The sequence below is a fragment of the Carcharhinus amblyrhynchos genome, chromosome 17 (assembly GCF_965287045.1).
Source record: "Carcharhinus amblyrhynchos chromosome 17, sCarAmb.v2.hapA, whole genome shotgun sequence".
Lineage (NCBI taxonomy): Eukaryota > Metazoa > Chordata > Chondrichthyes > Carcharhiniformes > Carcharhinidae > Carcharhinus > Carcharhinus amblyrhynchos.
This window is the reverse complement of record NC_137340.1, coordinates 14,913,761-14,934,662: the sequence shown is the minus strand read 5'-3', so window position 1 is coordinate 14,934,662 and position 20,902 is coordinate 14,913,761. Positions and strand designations below refer to the sequence as shown.

Here is a 20,902-nt window from a genome sequence, read left to right as displayed (position 1 = left end):
TAGTTAGCTCAAAAGATCATAGTATTTTAATTTACACTCAGAGCAACTGCGGTTCTAAGGTATTTTGCATTTGTTTAAAAAAAACACTGCTCTCGAAGCTGACCCAACCCACAAAACTGGCCACAGCCCCAGGATGTCGTTTGCTTTCAGTGCTTGCATTTGCCTTCCAGCACCTAAACCTGTTGTGGTCAAGTGAACATTTCCTTTCTTCTTAAAATAACAGCATAAAACTTTTAGAATTACTGGTATAAGTTATCCTAGTGCAAGCAAAACATGAAAGCTTTAAAGTATGTCGGCACCTTCAAGACAGTTGTCCCAGCACATCTATCTCACTCTTGAGAATGCTTTTAAATCACATCTTTGTGGACTCTCCTTTCATTTGGATATGCACATCCAAGTTTTTGCGTAACAATTGACTTGATTTAAAAATGAAACAATGCAAATCCAAGTTTCTTATTGATATTATAATCTGCTTTATTCACTACTCTCATTAACTATAATTTAGTAGTATAGCAGCTAATATAGTGATGGAAAAAGTCAAAGTAACTATATTTCAATATGATAGCAGGGTAAACATTCATGAAGAAGCTACAGCCAAGAATCTCAATACAAATAACTTGATATTATTGCATCTATATTTGGCTCATTTTGCAGTCTTGGTTTTGCAGCTTGCAATCACAAGTTTTATTGGTATTTGATTTGTCCACAGTCCATTGGAAGCATATGAGTCACTGTATCCGCATACGGATCAACCCAAAACTCAATGAATCTGTTGCTGCAAAGTTCCAAACCCCTAACTATGCCAATGAGGGATTAATGAAATGTCAACATTTCTACTCACCTACCAACTTGCAATAATTAAGCACTTTGTGCTACTAATTACATATAGAACAACCAAAGTAATACAACAAAGTTTTAAAAAGTTTTTTTTAATCCTGCATGAGAATTATTATTCAAAGTGGAAAAATCTGTCATCTTGAAGAAATTAACAGGCTCTGGAGAAAGATACATTGCTACAAAAATGCTAATGATATGGAAATTACAGCACAGAAACAGGCCATCTGACCTCGATGGCATTGTTCATGCTCCCCTTAAACACAATCATATTCACCTCAACTGAACCACGCAACAAGTTTTACACTCCTCCCAGTGAGTAAATCCTCTTTTGATTTATTGGTGCCAATCTAATATTTGAAATCACAAAGCTTAGACTTCCCAAAAGTAGCAACATCTTGTGAAATATAGTATTAGAATTCAACAAAAGAAAATTGTTTTTTTGCCTTGTAAAACTGGTTTCACAGAAATGCACCCATTCACAATGATCCAAATTCATATTTAAAGCTGGGCTGCCCCGATTTTGTTAGACTGCCATAAAACATATATGGGACACAATTTACTGACTTCTAGATAATGTATACATTCCACTATTCTACATGTTCAAGTTACCTTCTTAGTGCTTTAAAAGAAGTTTTCAAATAAACAGTACACTTTTAATCAATCTTATTCTTGGATCCACTTTAAAAAATTACTTTTACAGACCACTTCATTAAAAGTTATATACCAGGTATATGCTACCTCAACATCAAATAATAATCATCGTGGAGTGAAGGGAATTTTAAATCGCTGTGTCTAGGCAAAATGAGCATTTATCTGCCAACAGGTAATGGAAACATATAGATTTTTAAAAAACAGCATAGCATAACTGCCATTTTCTTTTTATCGTTATCATTAATGCCTTAGAAAATGTTTCCCATATTTTTATTCAGTTCGTAAGCAACAGCCAGCAACAACTGCAGAATAAACTTCCCAGATTCACTAAAGCCTGCTGCCTAAGCATGCCCCTAGTGAGCCTAGTCCAGGGTAGTTGCTGTTGCGTCCAGAATTGGAAGCCCTCAAACCCCAAAAACATTAACCAGTTTATCACAAATCCTGATCAGTAAATTTAAAACGTTCTACAGAATTTGGACAATGAATTTTTTTTTGCAGCATCTGGAATTAAGAATATATGCAGGATGGATAAACAAAAATTCAATAAATACAAGTTTTGAAAAAATTATTTGCTGGTGAGAATATGAATTACTGAATCATGCTTTATTAAAACAAATTAATGTTGCTAATAGGCAAGTGTCAAGAACAAAGAATTTAAAGACCTGGATTTTATTGATATCCAAAGACACAATTACAACCACTTTCTTCTTTACCTGCATATATGATGTGGAGATGCCGGCGTTCGACTGGGCACAGTAAGAAGTCTCACAACACCAAGTTAAAGTCCAACAGGTTTATTTGGTAGCACGAGCTTTTGGAGCACTGCTCCTTGAAGAAGCAGTGCTCCAAAAGCTTGTGCTATCAAATAACCCTGTTGAACTTGAACCTGGTGTTGTAAGACTTCTTACTGTTACCTGCATATAGTTATAAAAGAATATCTTTCATGAAACAAATGTTGAAACTTAGAAAAGAAAAACATACCTAATAAACTCCTCTTGTAATGAAGAAAGTTGCAGTAAAGCCTACCTATGCATACGTCAATTTTGCCTTTGATAGCAGCTTCATGGAGAGGGGTGTAGTTCCAATTATCTCGAGCATTAGAATCAGCACCATGACAGAGCAACAGATTTACAACTTCTGCATGACCAAATGAACAGGCATTATGCAGAGGAATAAGGCCTCCATCGTCTCTTGCATGGACATTGGCACCACTCTGAAGCAAAAATTCAACTACATTCTTCCGTCCAAATCCTAGAGGGATTGATGTATAATCATAAATTATCACAGTAATCACATTTAAGGTACCCTGAAGTAATCATCTAACAGTACCTTTTGTTTAAACCTTTGATTATTTTTCTTTTAATGTTTGTTGAACAACAAGTCTCAATTAAGCATGTATCAGAAAGATATTTTACAAGTGAAAAACAAATTTCACAAGTATATTTTGTTAGACTAATAATTTCAGAAGTTAAAACATTTGGCAAAACAAATTTGAACTGATGCAACAATGTGGCACAAGTCAAAGTTTAACCTAAATAACTAATCATTATTTTCTTAAAGATCATTTAATTTTAAATTGTTGACTTATGAAAGCAAAATTAAAAACCCAAACTGTAGGCAAGTTCCTACGTAGGACGAGGAAAACTTACAAAAACCACCTTCAGAAGCAATGCATTTTAAATTGATAGCTATGATACTTTCTAATTTAAACATTAAACATTATGGTTTGATAAATTCAAAATTAAGATTACCAAACATCCTTTACCCTTTCTTTAGGGTTAAGGCCTGGGGGTGACTTTTTGGAGGACCTTTTCTAAAGTATTAGGTAAGCCATTTATTATTTAAGCTTGTTCTGTACTGATTCACTGTTAAGGCCAGGTATGGACTTTTGAAGTGAGGCTGAGAACAAGCGAGGGAAACAGCTGATATTAATGACATTGATGGTGCAGGAACAGTGGCAGGAGGGCCACGAGTATTTTACGAAAAGGAGCAGGCACCAGAGAGAGACAGACAAAAAGATATTTGTGTGAAGGTGACATTAGCTGCAGTGGGGAAGGAAATGAGTAACTGGCAAGAGATTAAGACATGACTGACACTAGTGAAAAATAGCTACCAGGGATGCACCAAGATACAGGGAGGAGAGGAGCTGAAAGCAGCAGGGAAAAGGTGAAAAGAATTGTCAGTCAGGTAGGGAATGAAGTCTCAGATGGTTAGCAGGAAAGGAGATTCTGGAGATTGCTGTTTGAGCAGGTGATAGATTGTTCTGAACTCTCCCTTTAAGTAGGTAATGTAAACAATTGGCAACATGTAAATCATTAGTGATTTGACAAAAGCTGAAACAATGCTATGACAGGCTATTGTTTACATAGGAAAATGGAAGGTATGACAAGCGCAGATGTTTTTAACATGTAGATAAGCTGTGCAATACAAATGTAGCTTCTCTGCTGTGAAGTTGCTCTTTTTCTCTCTCAATGTGCAAGCTGCATGCTTTAGTGGAGGCTTCTGGAATATGCCAATGTTATCCCCTCCCCAACAAATGTACTTTTCCACAACCCCTTGCCCTAATGTCCCTCAAATCTTTTCTATTACTCAACTCAAATCACTATCCTAATCTCTGAATTACTGGTGGAAAATCTATCACCCTCTCTTCACATCACTCACTCCTTTAACATAGTATCCACACTCTTTCCCAAGGGAAGTTGATGAGCCTTTAATTGTCTACTGGTTTCCTTAATTTGTCACTCACGTTAAAAGTTATCAACTTTCAAATATTTGTATGTTTTGAAAACAAAACTAAGAGGAAAGATGTCTGCCGCTCATTGTGCACAAAAAGAATACAAAAGCCTTTTGTAGGCACACACTCTGGTAGGGTAAAGTAGTAGAAACAATATAAAGGGTTAAATTCCAAGGGTGGTGCAGAACACAGACCTGGGGGTTTGTGAGCACAAATGATTAAAGCTGACAGGAAAGTTGAGGAGAGTGGTGAAAAATATATTTAGGATCATTTTAAGAATGATGTGAAGACTTTAAACAGGATGCAGAAAAAGTTCAAGAGGAATGTTCCCAGGGTGATGGGCTTCAGCTATGTGGAGAGATTGGAGAAATTGGAGAAATTGGGTTCTCATCAGAGCAGGCCGGGATTTGATAGAGCAAAGATGGAAACTGTTCCGTTGTTGGAAGGATTGAGGACCAGAGGTCACCAATTTAAGGCGATTTAGCAATTCGAGGCAAAACTTTTCTTGTCAAAGGTGAGCGGTTAGAATCTAGAGTACACTGTCGAAAGGTGTGATTGAAGCAGATTCAATTGTAACTTTCAAAGGGGAACTGGATAAGCACATGACAGAACACATTTGCAGAGTTTTATAATGAATACACGTAGTTGAGTTGCTCTCGCAGAGAACCTACATGGATACATGTCCATTGCTTGTTTTCAAATCTTTATGTTCTTAAATATAGGCTTAAGCTCAAAGGACAAATTCACAAGTAGAAATTTCTTCAAAAGAACCTGCAGGGTCAATTGTCTCATTTTAAGCATTTGTTTCATTCCTATACCCACATTTATATGATCAGTGCTACTACCACCCTCAAAACGTGGGGTGCTGAAAACACTGCGCAGGCATACTTTGGCAAATTCACCGCCATCAGTAATAGAAACTCCAGTTTTGTGAAGGATGTAAATGGCATCCATTGCAGATTCTTAAAAATAAATTAAGAGTCATCCATATCAAAACGTTAGCTGTTTTCTCTCCACAGATGCTGTCAGACCGGCTGAGATTTTCCAGCATTTTTTGCTGTTGATGAATGTTGCCCCAACTTACTTGAGGGTCTGCATTTAGCTCAATTTGTAAATAGGCTGATGTTCAACAAACTGTAGCTCAGACTAACTAGTACATTTTCTAAAAATGAAACTTAGCTTTATCAACTCTGATGTCAACCTTCATTTCTAGAATCTTTATATTGAAATGGTTGGTACATTCGCAAAAATCAGTCTCATTCTGGACGTAAAGTCCTTAGTAGAACATATGCACAACATAAACCAACATTCAGCAGACAGTCGCGGGGTCATTGTGGCCCACATTTGTCTTTCCTGCAGCTGAGCTGCCAACCTTCCTGTACCGAACTTCCCTCCTTGATCCCCCCACCAATCCCAGCTACTCTCGCTTGCTTCCATCCTCTCACTGCTCATCACCCAAGTGCCCCATTCATAGTAATGGTTTACAATGGAAGCAGACAGCATGCTGGAAGAAGGCAACAAGTGAGAGGGATGAGGGGGTTGTGGTGAGCAGTCATCAGGAGTTGGTAAGATGATCTTTGGGCCAAGTTAAAGTTCAAGGCCGTTTTTACTGTAAAAACTACAGGTCAAAAAATAGAACTCCACCCTTATTATATGGTTTCTTACAGGAAAATGATTTCTGTTTAGCACACAGTTTTTCAGGAACACGCTATAATGCTAAACAAGGGATAGATATAAAGTAAAGAGAAAATATAATCAAGATCATTTGTCACCAAAAGCTAAAACATGGATTGCCACAATCAAAAGATAATGATGGTGTGCATAAGGAATGTTGAAAAGTTACATTGAAAAGTCTATTGAACCTTAGTTTGATCAGACATAGCATATCACTGTGGCTCTGATATTTTATAATCATTTCTGCACTTTACATACAAAGATACCTTTTTGAAGAAATCTGCAATAACTCTAAGTACTTAAATTCTATCTGCGACCTGATTAAAGTTTTCCAATGTCCCAATTGGTCTTGACTATCTTTCTAGTGAATACCTGTGGAACAAAATACCTTTTAACTCTATTTCAATGTCACTCTGGTGCTTAATAATGAGGAAGAATTTTACAATTTTAAAAATAATTAACTGAAAAATACAGAATTGTATTCAAGTGATTCCAGTAGCAATTGTCCCTCTTTTGCAAATTACATCGTGCTAACAATGTAAAGAATCTCCCGTAGAACCTTTTTTTTAAAAAATTTGTTTCAGGTCACATGCAGCCTGAATTTCACTCAAGAATAAATGTATTAACTGAAAGTGGTTGCCAATTCCTCACAAAGCTGGAAAAACCATGCCTCAGCTGCTATCTCCTAAAGGTTTGACCAAAAACTTGCCATGGTTTCACTTTGCACCAGTTCTGGAGCATAGGTTTCTCAGATTTAGCCAAGAGGATCAACAAAATCGTAACTTTAATGTTCCAATATGTTCATTACTGATATTTGCTTCCTCAGATAATGAAGTAGCCTGTGTTCACAGGCAACAAGAATGGGTCAACATTCAGGCTTAGACCGAAATGTGGCACAAATATTCCTTGCCACTTAAGTGCTAGGCAAGACTTTCTCCAACCAGAGAGAACCTAACCATTTCCTTTTGATATTCAAAGTCATTACCATCACTCAATCCTCCACCGTTAACATCCTTGGGGTTACCATTGACCAGAAATTTAATTGGATCAGCCATATAAATACAAATAATAGTAGGAGGGATTACTATTTAAAGGGCGAAAAGCTGCAGCATGCTAAGGTTGTTCACTAGGCTGATACTGGAGGTGAGGGGGTTGAACTATGAAGAGAGGCTGAATAGACTGGGTTTGTACTTGTTGGAGTTTATAAGATCCCCCCCTCATCCTTCTAGAGACGTATAAGATAATGAAGGAGATGGAGTGGGTAGAGGTAGAGAGATTCTTCCCGCTCAGAAAGGACAGCAGGACTAGAGGGCACAGCCTCAAGATTTTTTTTGGGGGGGGGGTTGGCAGTTTACAACAGAGTTGAGGAAGAACTTCTTCACTCAAAGAGTGGTGAATCTAAGAACATAAGAAATAGGAGGAGTAGGCCATCTAGCCCCTCGAGCCTGCCCTGCCATTCAATAAGATCATGGCTGATCTGTCGTGGCTCAGTTCCACATTCCCGCCCTCTCCCCATAACCCTTAATCCCCTTGCCTATCAAAAACCTATCAACCCACGTCTTAAAAATATTTAGCGACGCAGCCTCCACCAACGGGCAGAGAATTCCAGAGATTCACCACCCTTTCAGTGAAGAAGTTCCTCCTCAACTCTGTTCTAAACTGCCCCCCCCCTTATCTTGAGGCTGTGCCCTCTAGTCCTACTGTCCTTTCTGAGCGGAAAGAGCCTCTCCACCTCTATCCTATCCATCCCATTCATCATCTTATATGTCTCAATGAGATCTCCCCTCATTCTTCTAAACTCTAACGAGTACAAGCCTAGTTTATTCAGCCTCTCCTCATAGCTCAACCCCCTCAACTCCAGTATCAGCCTAGTAAACCTCCTCTGCACTCCCTCCAAGGCCAAAATATCCTTGCGTAAGTGCGGCGACCAAAACTGCACACAGTACTCCAGCTGCGGCCTCACCAGTGCCCTATACAGCTGCAGCAAGACCTCCCTACTTTTATGTTCAATCCCCCTCGCTATGAAGGCCAGCATCCCATTCGCCTTCCTGACCACCTGCTGCACCTGTAGGCTGGGTTTTTGCGACTCATGCACAAGGACCCCGAGGTCCCTCTGCACCATCGCATGCTGCAGTTTTTCGCCACGTAAGTAATAGTTCTTCCTACCATTATTCCTACCAAAGTGGACAACCTCACATTTGCCAACATTAAATTCCATTTGCCATTTCCTGGCCCATTCGCCCAGCCTATCTAGATCCTTCTGCAGACTCTCCACACCCTCCGCGCAATTTGCCGTTCCACCAATCTTGGTGTCATCAGCAAATTTCGACACCGTACACTCAGTTCCCTCCTCCAGATCATCTATATAAATGGTAAATAGCTGAGGTCCCAGCACCGACCCCTGGGGCACTCCACTAGTCACCAACCGCCAATCCGAATAGCACCCATTGACCCCCACTCTCTGCCTCCTATTTGACAACCAATCCTCTATCCACGCTAACACCCTACCCCCAACTCCATGCCCCCTGACCTTCTGTAATAACCTCGTGAGGCACCTTGTCAAACGCCTTCTGAAAATCAAGAAAGACCACATCCACCGGCTCTCCTCTATCCACCGTGCTAGACACATCCTCATAGAACTCCAATAAATTCGTTAGACACAACTTCCCCTTGACGAAACCGTGCTGCGTCTGCTCTATCAAACAATTCTCCTCAAGATGCCTCGCTATTTTCTCCTTGATCACAGATTCTAACATTTTACTGACAACAGATGTTAAACTAACTGGCCTATAATTCCCTGCCTTTTGCCTGCCACCCTTCTTAAACAACGGCATAACATTAGCCGTTTTCCAATCTTCCGGCACTTCCCCGGAATCCAGCGACGTTTGGAAAATAATCACCAAGGCATCCACTATCACCTCCGCCATTTCTTTCAGAACCCTTGGATGCATTCCATCCGGTCCTGGAGACTTGTCCACAATCAGTCCCTCCAGTCTGTCGAGCACCGCCTCTCTAGTTAACAATAATGTCATTCAGGCCCTCCACTCCTACCATCTCTGGAATTCTCTGCCTGTTGATGTGGTGGAGGCTACCTCGCTAAATATATTTAAGACACGGGTAGTTAGGTTTTTGGTAGGCAAGGGAATTAAGGGTTATGGGGAGAAAGCAGGAAAGTGGTACTGAGCCACTTCAGATCAGCCATGATCTTATTGAATGGCGGGGCAGGCTCGAAGGGCTAGATGGCCTACTCCTGCTCCTATTTCTTATGTTCTTACAAAGCCAGGTCAAAGGCTTGAAATTCTGCAGTGAATAGTTCAACTGTGACTCTAAAGCCTGTGCAACATCTACACTGCAGAAGTTAGGAATACAATTCCTTGGATGAGCACAGCCCAACAAAAAGCATTTAACACCATCCAGAATGAAGTAACCTACATGATCAGCACCCTATTCAAATTAAATATTCAACTAATCAAGAACAGCAATGTGGAGGAACTACTTCTCACAGGAGGGTGGTGAATTTGTGGAACTCGCTGCCCTGTAATGCAGTGAAGACGGAATCACTGAATGATTTCAAAAGGGAGATAGACATATTTCTTATAAAAAGGCAAAGAGGGATTTGGGGAATAGGTGGAGAGGTGGATTTGAGACCAGGGAAAGGTGGAGCAGGCTTGAAGGGCTGAATTTGCCTACTTTTGCTCCAATTCATATGTACCATCTGCAAGATGCATTGCAGCAACTTGCATGGTTCCATTGTACCTTCTAAACCTGCAACCGCTAAAACCAAGGAAACATGAACTGCAAGCTCCCCTTCCAAGTCTCTCACCATCCTGACCTGAAACCATAAATCACCATTCCTTCATCATCACTGGATCAAATCCCTGGAAACCCCTCCCCAATAGCATTGCAGGTGTACCTGCACCTGATGGACAGCAACAGTTCAAGAAGCCAACTCAGTAACTTCTCAAGGGCAAGTTAGGATGGGTAACAAATATTGGTCTTATCACCACACACATTCCAACAACAAATAGAAAAATGTTAACAAATGTGCCTTGCAGTTGGCACTTCAGTCTTTTCCCTGATATAGACATTATCAACAGCTGTGTGAGTAAAGAAGCCTTAGGAAGATTTGCAGTTCTGTTTGCTCATTTGTTCAAAGGTTCATCAATTAGATGGCTGCTCTTTTGGTGCTGGGGTTTTTGAGAATCTTGCCGACATGAGAGTGAAAAGGCGAAAGATGAGGCAGACGTCCAGATAAACAACTACTGAAGGTGCAGTACTGCTCAGGCTATGCTAAATCTTACATGGCAAATGGAGTCTGACACTTCTGTTTATACATCTTTTTCTAAGACCAATGATTTAGAGGCACCTCAGATGCTGGTTATGAAAAGATCTTGTACATTGATCTGTTCTGGTACTGTGCCTTTATGTACAGTGGCTGCAAAATAAATTTGATTGCTGCAAAAGGTGTTTAATGTAACAAATTGCTTGCTTTATGTGAGCTTTTGAACTGCTGGCTTCTCATCAAGTGGGACAAGAGCATACAGGTCAATTTGTTAACTTTATTAAGGAGAAAGTACTCAAAGTACTCAAAATTTTCTCATGTCACGCTAGCAGACGTGAACCACGATTGTATAAAATGTGCAACTGACACGACTGAACATTTAAACCACACAAAGAATGGAAATTTTCAGGCTTACATATAGGAAAATGGTTAATGAATTAGAACATCTGAAGGCTTTGATTAGAGCACAAAAATGCAATGTACTCAATGTTATGAAACAGATGTAAAAACAGATGTAAAAACAGAAACCAAAAGAGAAAATGCTGGAAAATCTCAACAGGTCTGGCAGCGTCTGTAAGGAGAGAAAAGAACTGGCGTTTGAATCCAGTTGAGCCTCTGTCAAAGCAAGCTTGAGAACAGCAAGGCAAAGCTTTGACAAAGGGTCATCTGGACTCGAAACACCAGAGATGGGGGGAAAAGGCACAAGTGGGAGACTTTAATAGAAAAATCAATATTCTCAAAGGAAGTGAAGTTCTGGGATAACTTATTGGAGAACGCTGGTGTTATAGTCATCTAATGTATTGGAAGGGGAAACGGAGTTGAGGAGGAACTTCTTCACTCAAAGGGTGGTGAATCTCTGGAATTCTCTGCCCGTTGAAGTGGTGGAGGCTGCCTCGCTAAATATTTTTAAGAAGCGGGTTGATGGGTTTTTGATAAGAGAGGGGATTAAGGGTTATGGGGAGAGGGCGGGAAAGTGGAACTGAGCCACGACAGATCAGCCATGATCTTATTGAATGGCGGGGCAGGCTCGAAGGGCCATATGGCCTACTCCTGCTCCTATTTCTTATGTTCTTATGTTCTTAAAAGAGATGAACGTATAGCAGACTTAGCTGCTCTGTAGTAGAGCTATGAAAAGCTCTGCAGGAGAAGAAACACTAAAGCACAATCAAGAACCTCTCCCCTCCAACCTTTCCACTGACTGGGTTTACAATACAACACATCTGATCTTCTATGTTTCAGCATTTTTCTATTGTCTTTACACAAAACCACACCCCCACTCAATTTCAATTTGCTTCTTACATGATATACCTTGATCCTTCTCTGGCATCCAGCCCTACTCTTTCTTCCCCCTTACAGCCTGCAACACCTCGAGTGTCGTCATCCTGATTATGTGTTTTAGGTTACGTATGATCAGCATGTTTGCTTAACCACCCGAGAACATTCCTGATTATATTCATGTAACCATTTCCTTAAATTATGTCAGATCCCTGCCAAATAGGATTTAGTCTCAACTCCATTAGTTATTAAGGTGGAAATTATAATCAATCAATCAGTAAATTTGCAGCAAATGCCAACCGTCCCAAAGATGTAGGCCAGGGGTATTTTCAGTTAGCCCACTTCCCAAGACCAATTTGCACGCCTTTTCTCTATTTTTGTGTTTATATGGTAATATGGTGCACAATGCCCAGGAGAGGGGCAAGCAACACAGTGAGGGGGACGCGTGCACATCTCCCAAATCTCAGTTTACATCGCCTACAAGGGGTGGAACTGCTTGGAGCTAAGAAGAGAAGAATTTGGAGCTAAGGAGAGAAGAATCTGCAGCCAATGAGATCTATACATCTGTTATTTCTGGAAAGGGCTCAAGCTTTATTCCACCCATTATGCAAAGGTGTTTTGTTATAATCTGCAATGGAGGAAAGAGAAAGAAAACAACCAAGGGACTCAGGAATGCAAACTCTGTCTTCTTGCAACTTATCCATATTAAGCTGCTAAAAGAAGAACCAATAGAAAATCAAAGCAACTTACTTTCACTCTGTGATACCCCTGCCATCGAAGGCACAATGCACTAAGGTAAGAGGCCAGCTGACCTCTGCAGCATCATAAATTAGGGGAATAGGGAGCCTCTAGGCAAAGGAAGCCATCTTTGGAAGAACTTGAAAGCAGCTACAAGGAGTTAATAGCTGTAGTCCTTCATAATTATCTGACACTATGGAACATTAGAAGGGCAGAAAGATGCAAGATCTATCAATGACAGAGCTTTTAGTGGACATGCCTTTCAATGCTTCCGTAATTCTCAAGTCAATATCAAAATTGGGGGGGAACTAATCCAAGTGATCACTGCTGCATTGAAACAAGTAATAGGTTGCCATAGCAGAAATTGATGAGAGCACATTAGTGAATTCTATTTAAGGCTATGTGACCATACGTAAAGAATAACTGGATTTCCAGTCTGAGGCTTTGCAGGATCTGATGGCTTTCTTCTTGACATGGCCAAATGTATGCTACCACTACCACTTTGGCTACAGCACCACCTATATAGATCAGGCTGTATGAGGCAATTCTGCATTTCCCCCCTCTCGTTTCCCCGCTTCCCCCTCGCCCCCCACCAAAATCCAGTAATATAATGCTGTCAGGAGCACAGACCAATTACTGATCTATGACTCATCAGGTTGGCCAATTTTCCAACATCTTTTTGGCTCTGCTTTTACTGGAAAATGGCACAGGACCAGTTGGCATAGGTGCTCAGCTAGGCACTCGTGGCAAGTGAGAATGCTGAATGGCTGAACTTAATTCTCATCTCTACCAACTACTTTGTCAGAAAGATGGGAAAGTAGCCTGGCTGAAAGATTGAAGAAGCAGAAAGTGGATGGTTATATGAATACTTTGTCTCTGAAGTTTTTTTTAACCAAAAAGTCAAAAGCAGCTTAAAAAAAAGTATTAAAATTAGACAATTGCTACAATTTACATTAGCTGAACTGTGCCAGAAACTGTTGCAAGCTTTGATTACTATTCAATGAAGATGTATTCCTGTTCAAATTTCTAAAAATATTCATTTTATTTTTAAACAGGTCCAGAACCTATCAAATTGAAGAGCACTGAGAGACTTTTTTCTTGTGACAAACTTTACAATAGGGTCCACTGGTTAAATGCTTACATGACAAGCTATGTTGACCCCACCCTTTTTATGCAACACCTCCCATATATTTGTCATCTCTTGACTCTAGCTGGTCACTTTATCTGTCATGATATAACCTTCTTGTGCTACTTTATCTATAACAACATAGTCTCCATGTGTTGTACTCTGGACAACTATCCTCACTGCGCTCTCCAGGGAGCACTGGAAAACATCCCAGACCGGTCCAGGTATTTGAAAATGGCTCTTGACATCAGATGATCCTGTTAAACACATTAGTAGACACATCAAACTGACTCCCTTTTCTGGTAATCCATTATCAATTACCCAACCTTCCACTGGACTTCAATCTCCTTGGACCTGAGGTAAGAAAAGTTGCATACGGTTTAGGGCTGCACAACAGCTAGCACTGCTGCCTCACAGCACCAGAGACCCGGGTTCAATTCCGGCCTGGGGTGACTGTGTGGAGTTTGCACAGTCTCCCCATGTCTGCGTGGGTTTCCTCTGGACACTCCAGTTTCCTCCCACAGTCCAAAGCTGTGCAGGTTAGGTTGATTGGCAATGCTAAATTGACCCTTGGTGTGCCAGGAGAATATCAGGGTAAATATGTGGGGTAGGGGGTAGGGCCTAGGGAGGATTGTTGCCGGTGCGGGTTCAGAGGGCCAAATGGATTCCTTCTGCAATATAGGAAATCTATGATTTCATGCACAGTGACCCAAACTGGGAATTGAACCTGGGTCCCTGGTGCTGTGAGGCAGCAGTGCCACCATGCTGCTCCATATGTAGATGTGCATTTCTGTTGCTGAGACATTCAAGGCTATGGGCCAATTGTTGGAGAATGGGATGGACAACCAGCCAGCCATTACAGACCATCTGAACAGAGTGGTAGCTCTTTCTGTTTGTGTAGTTTTGTGGGTTAAGGGAATTGTTTCATTGATGGCCCCCAGAATTGGGTGGAATCCAAAAATCCTCTTGCAGCAGGATTCTCTGCCCCAAAGGTGTGGAGGCTGAATCATTAATGTCCTTCCTTTCCTCCATATTTCAAATCTGGTCCATTTCTGAAGTCACATGAAAAATGTGATCAGTTGCTTGTTGAATAAAGGCCCTCACTGGTTCCTTCACCACATCCTGTAGATATCTGGAAGGATCTAAATACGTAAAACCAAGGTCTGTGGTCAATTACAATTCTAAGGCTATGCCATATATAGGGTAAAGCCTCAAGTCATTGTGGAACTAGATACAGATCTGTTGATGGTCTGATGTGTATTTTCACATATCTCCTGCAATGTCAGTGAAGACCAGGTACTTGAGATGCGAGGAGATGCACTTTTCACATCTCCTGTTTTGCATTTTCTTCCCCCTCCATCATTTCTGAAATAGCCCACCTGCTACGTTAGTTGGATTCTCTCTCATCTGCAACTTCCCCCAGGCAATATAGTAAGATAGGTGCTCACTAGACTATCCAATCATCCGCCAAATTCCAAGGAGATTCACATTGAGAGAACCAAAGTGCTGCTGTCAAAAAGCCCCTTATGTCAACACTCCATGGAGTATGGGAGAAACTCAAGGGGCTAAAGATGGACAAGTTACCAGGACCTGATGAACTGCATGCTAGGGTTTTAATGGAAGCGGCTGCAGTGACAGTGGACCCGTTCGTTGAAATTTTTCATAACTCGCTAAATTCTGTGAAAATACCAGGAGGTTGGAAAACAGCCAATGTGATGCCCATGTTCAAAAACGGAGAAAGGCAGAAAGCAGGGGATATAGCCAGTCACTTTAATATCTATTATTGGCAAGATGCTGGAGAGAATCAAAGAAGAAATAGCTAACCATTTAGGAAAGCTGAATATAATTAAACCTGGTCAATATGAAAGGTAAATTATGTTTGACAAATTTGCACAAATTCTTTGAGGATTTAACAAAGAATCAATAGAAGGGAGCCTGTGTTGTAGTGCATTTAGATTTCCAAAAGGCATTTGACAAGGTGCCACAAAAGAAGCTGGTACATAAAGTAAAAACCCATGAAATTGGGGGATGAGAGAGAGCATGGATTGAAAACCTGGCTGTCAGATTGAAAACTGAAAATTGGAATAAATGGGTTCTTTTCAGACTGGAAAGATGCAACCAGTGGAGTACCACAGGGATCAGTTCTTGGCCCACAACTGGTCATTTACATTAATTACCTAAAGGAAGAAACAGAAGGTAAGATCTCCAAATTTGCCAATGAGATGAAGATAGGTGGAACGTCAGGATGTGATGAGGATATTGTGATTCTGCAATAGGATATAGATGGATGCGGGGAAGTGAGGTCATGCACTTTGGCAGGAGGATTCAAAAGACAGATTAGCTAAATGGAGAGAGACTGCAGGTGAGTGAAATTCTGAGGGACTTCGGTGTTCTAGTGCACAAATCAAAAAGTTAGCAAACAGGTCCAACTTGTAGTTAAGGCGGCAAACAGCATTTTAATCTTTATTGCAAAGGGGTTGTATTTTAAAAATAGGGAGGTATTGTTGCATTTGTGTAGGGTGGTGGTGAGGCCTCACTTGGAATACTGACCTCAAAAAGGATATAGTATCATTGGAGGCAGTGCAAAGGAGATTCACTAGGCTAATTCCTGGGATAAGAGGGTTGTCTCATCAAGAGAGACTAGTTTGGGTCTGTATTCCTCAGAGTTTAGAAAATTGAATATAAAAGGTCCTGAGGGGGCTTCACAGGGTAGATGTTGAGATGTTTTCATTAGTGGGAGAGTCTTAAACAAGGGGACTTAGCTACAAGATGAAGAGCTGATTATTTAAAATTGAGGTGCGTAGAAATTGCTCCTTGCAGAGGGTGGTGAATCTCTGGAGTTTTCTGCCCCAAATGGCATGGATGCCGTGCTACCGTGCTGGGTGGCACGGTAGCAGTGGTTAGCACTGCTGCTTCACAGCTCCAGGGACCTGAGTTCGATTCCCGGCTTGGATCACTTCTGTGTGGAGTTTGCACATTCTCGTCATGTCTGCATGGGTTTCCTCTGATGCTCCGGTTTCCTCCCACAGTCCAAAGATGTGTGGGTTAGGTTGATTAGGGCCAATGCTAAATTGACCGTAGATTCATAGGTTAGAGGATTAGTGGGTAAAATGTGTGTGGATATGGGGGTAGGGCCTGGGTGGGATTGTGGTCAGTACAGACTCGATAGGCCAAATGACCTTTTCCTGTATTGTAGGGTTTCTATGATTAGAAGAGTTTAAAGTGGAAGTGGATAAATATTTGATAGATTGAGTAGAGAGCTATGGGGAAATGTAACAAAAAAGGAATCGATGCCAACATATCAGCCATGATCGTATTGAATGGAGGGAAGGGTTTGAAGGGTCTGTTGGCCACTCCTGCTTCTATTTCTTGTACACAGCATTCACACGTCCTATGATCAAAATGCAGGGCTATTTGAAAATCTTTTAATTTACTTCATAGGATGTCTCTCTCTCTCTGGTTTTTTTCCTATTCTACTCATTCGATGTGGCATTACTAGCTGGGTCAGCATTTGTTGCCCTTGACCTGCTAGTGTCAATCACGTTGCTTTGTATCTAGAGTCACATGTAGGCCACAACAGGTAGGGTTGGCAGATTTCCTTCCCCGAAGGACATTACTAGTGAACCGGATGAGTTTTTACGACAAACGATGGTCATCCTTATACTTAATTTCGGATTTTGGTGGGATTTGAACCCAAATCTCCATTATTGCTGGTCTCTGGATTATTAGTCCAGTGACAATGCCCCTATATTACCACCTCCTCAATATTCTTAAATCAACATTTATTGCCCATCCCAATTGCCTTACTGAACCACTGTGGTCCATGTATCCAATATGTAAGGATATTTGCAAAAATAAACAGTTTGCATCATGGAGACTTTCCCCCTTCTGAGGGAACAACATCTCGAAATAAATGATATGGAATTCAACAGTACATACCAAACTATCAATATACTCTAAACTAAAACCAGTCAGGCAGAGAGAAAAATAAAGTTAACATTTCAGGTCTATGATCTTTAAGCAAAATTGGGAAAGTTAAAAATAGTTATAAGCAACAGGAGAGGGGGATGGGTGAGAAAAAACAACAAAAGGCAGTCGTCTGGAAGAGAACACGGATCAAATAGTAAGTATTTGCGGTTCAGGACTAAAGGAAGTGGTAATGGCACAAGTATAAAGAAGGAAAAGATGCGTCTGGAGAAAGAGTGAATGGCAAAATAATGAACAGCTGCAGCTTAGTAATTGCAGCATCCACAAACACTGCTTCTGTATATATTTCAAAACTTCTGCAAACACTAACTCCCACCGTCGGGGGCAGGGGAGGGGTGAAGTTAGGGTTCCCAACAGACAGCTTCTACTCGACACCAAAACGAGAAGGCAGTTTAAAACATAAACAAAGGAAAATGGCAATTTCACATCGGGGGTGGGACGAATCCGAGCAGCAACCTGAGCAATGCAGCCCCACCGGGAAAGCTCTGCCCTGGGGAAGGGGTGGAGAAGGAGAGGAAATCCCGGTTTTATTTTACCTGCAGCAAAATGCAAAGGGGTGGATTTGCGTCCAGCCGTATCCCTGGCGTTCACATTGTCCGCCCTCAGCAGCCTCCTCACCCGGGCCACATCCCCGTTCCTGCAGCCCTCGAACAGCTCCCTCGCCGGCTCCTGATGAGCGAGCACCGGGCTCGCCGAGTGCTCCCCCGAGCCGCCGGAGGAGGTGATGGTACCTGTAGAGGCACCACCCGAGCACCGACGGGATGCCATTGCCGTACCGAACCGAACCAGACCGCCCTCCTCCCCCCCGCTGCTTCTACACCACAAGAAGCCACAGCACAGACAGGGCGGCCCGGCCAACAGGCGCCGCTCGAGCGCCGTCCCCACGTCCTGGCCGCAGCCGGTACGTGTCCGCAGCTGCCGGCAGGGAGAGGCGCATGCGCGCCCCACCGTTCAGCAGCCGCCGCCGTCGTCGGAGAGAAGCGCATGCGCACCCCACCTCTCGCCCATTGCTGCCGTCAGGGAGAAGCGCGTGCGCGCCCCGCCTCGTCCACTGCTGCCGTCAGGGAGAAGCGCGTGCGCGCCCCGCCTCGTCGACTGCGGCCGTCAGGGAGAAGCGCATGCGCACCCCGCCTTTGCCACTGCCGCCGACAGGGAGAAACACACGCGCGCCCCAACTCCTGGCCACTGCCGCCGACCGGGACTAGCGCATGCGCGCCCCACCTCGGCCGCTGCCGCCGACAGGGAGAAGCGCATGCGCGCCCCGCTGTCCAGCCGCAGCCGATACGTGATCGTAACCACCAACAGGAAGAAGTGCATGCGCGGAATCGTCACCATTCTCTAATAGTCCTGGAGAGCAAGTTTGGACGTCGACTTCAGACAGGTGCTCCTCCTTCAAAAATAGAAATTGTAACTCGGTCCTCTAGGTAGCCTCTCCTATTGAAATTGAACCAGAGCATACTGGAAAATCTCAGCAGGTCTGACAGCATTTATGGGGAAAGAATGGAGCCAATGCTTTGAGTCAGGATGACCCTTCCTCAGAGCTGAAGACAAGAAAAGTAGGACAAGATTTATACTGTGAGGGTGGGCTGTAATTGATAGGGATGGCATTGACAAATTTTGTTTTAGATTCCAGCATCTGCGGTATTTTGCTTTAATCTTTCCAAGGATGGAAGTGGCAGCACAGTGGTTAGCACTGCTGCTTCACGTTGCCAGGGACCCAAGTTCAATTCCGGCCTTGGGTGACTGTGGAATTTGCATGCTTGGTTTTCCTCTGGGTGCTCTGGTTTCCTCTCAGTCCAAAGGTTAGATTAATTTGCTATGTTAAATGTATATATTTCAAAATAGGTGATGGCCTGCTGGACCAAATGGCCTCCACTGCACTAAATGGATTCTATGATGGATGATAGACAAGTCCTGTTAAAAATATTTCAAAAAAGTGAAGTGGAAAAGCAGGGGAAAATCTAGTTGTTGTCAGGACTAACAACGTAGGCAAAGAGAAGAGCTTTTGCTGAGGGAGTATTGGGAGTCAGTGAATAAGTTTAAAAACAAAACCTCAGGATGATAATCTCAGAATTATTACCCAAGCCAATTGATAAACAGATAAACAAATCAGGAAGATAAACTGCTGTCTAAAAGAATAGTGGTGTAAGGAGGACTTCAATTTCATGGGATACTGGCACCTGTAATGGAACAGGAGTGAACTGTATGGGATTAATGTTCCATCAAGGGATAAAGAGGATAGTAAGAAGAACTTCAGAGCAGTAAATGAAGAAAATGCTCAGTGAGAAACAATATTAAAAATGATTCAGGGCACAGTAAAAGTCATCAAAGTCCCATAAGCTGCTCTCCCCCTTTTTGAGAAAGAAAGCACAGACTGGTAGTGATTTAATCTGATGGTCACTCATTTCAAGCAAAGAGCAAGGCTGAGAAGACATGGATAACCTTAGCTGGTATGAGAATTGAACTCACATTGTTGACGTTGCTTTGCATCACACACCAACTGACTGAGCTAACCAACCCCTCTCAATGCACAAACAGTGATATAGGTACTCCAGTTGAAGGGAATACTAAAATAACAAAACTAGTTCCAACATGAGTGACAAGTGAGGAACACGTTAGAAACATAACATAGAAGGTATAAGCAAGAGGAGGCCATTTGGCCCTTTGAGCCTGCTCCACCATTCATTAAGATCATGGCTGATCATCCAACTCAATAGCCTAATCCTGCTTTTTCTCCATAATCTTTGATCCCATTTGTCCCAAATACTATATCCAGCCGCCTCTTGAATGCATTCAGTGTTTTGGCATCAACTACTTCCTGTGGTGATGAATTCCACTGGCTCACCACTCTTTGGGTGAAGAAATATCTCCTCACCTCCATCCTAAATGGCCTACCATGAATCCTCAGACTGTGACCCCTGGTTCTGGACTCCTCCACCATTGGAAGCATCCTCTCTGCATCTATCCTGTTTAGATCTGTTAGAATTTTATAAGTCTCTATGAGATCACCCCTCATTCATCTGAACTCCAGTGAAAACAATCCTAACCTAGTCAAACGTGCCTCATGCATTAATCCCGCCATCCCTGGAATCAACCTGGTAACCTTTGCTGAACTTCCTTGAGAGAAAGAACATCCTTCCTCAGAAAAAGAGACCAAAACTGCGCACAATACTCTAGGTGTGGCCTCAGCAAGGCTCTGTATAGTTGCAACAACACATCCCTGCTCCTGTAACCGAAACCTCTCACAATGAAGGCCAACATGCCATTTGCCTTCTTCACCGCCTGCTGCACCTGCATCACCACCTTCAGTGACTGGTGCACAAGGACACCTAGGCCCCACTGCACAATCCCCTCTCCCAATTTACAGCCATTCAGGTAGTAATCTGCTTCCTTGTTTTTGCTTCCAAAGTGAATAACCTCATATTTATCCAAATTATACTACATCTGCCATTGATTAGCCCACTCTCCCAACCTGTCCAGGTCATTCTGAAGGATCTCTGCATCCTCGTCATAGTTTACCCTCCCACCCAACTTGGTATCATCTGCAAACTTTGAGATGTTACGTTTTGTTCCCTCATCCAAATTATTAATATATATT

The 20,902-nt window shown here is 42.2% G+C and overlaps 1 protein-coding gene across 4 annotated transcripts in view; it reads right to left on the bottom strand.

Annotated features, from left to right (window-relative positions):
* LOC145354345 (poly [ADP-ribose] polymerase tankyrase-2) overlaps nucleotides 1-18,272 on the bottom strand; it is a 69,357-nt gene extending 51,085 nt beyond the window's left edge. Inside the window, exons 1-2 of one of the 4 annotated variants that reach the window (XM_080205525.1) lie at nucleotides 17,841-18,272; nucleotides 2,515-2,739 (exon numbers count right to left, since the gene is read on the bottom strand). In XM_080205525.1, the coding sequence (XP_080061651.1) occupies nucleotides 2,515-2,739; nucleotides 17,841-18,072 (457 nt within the window). In that variant the 5' untranslated portion in view covers nucleotides 18,073-18,272. The remainder of the gene's footprint in view (nucleotides 1-2,514; nucleotides 2,740-17,840) is intronic. The other 3 variants (XM_080205523.1, XM_080205522.1, XM_080205524.1) reach the window with 3 other exon arrangements.
* Between the last annotated feature and the right edge of the window lie 2,630 nt (nucleotides 18,273-20,902).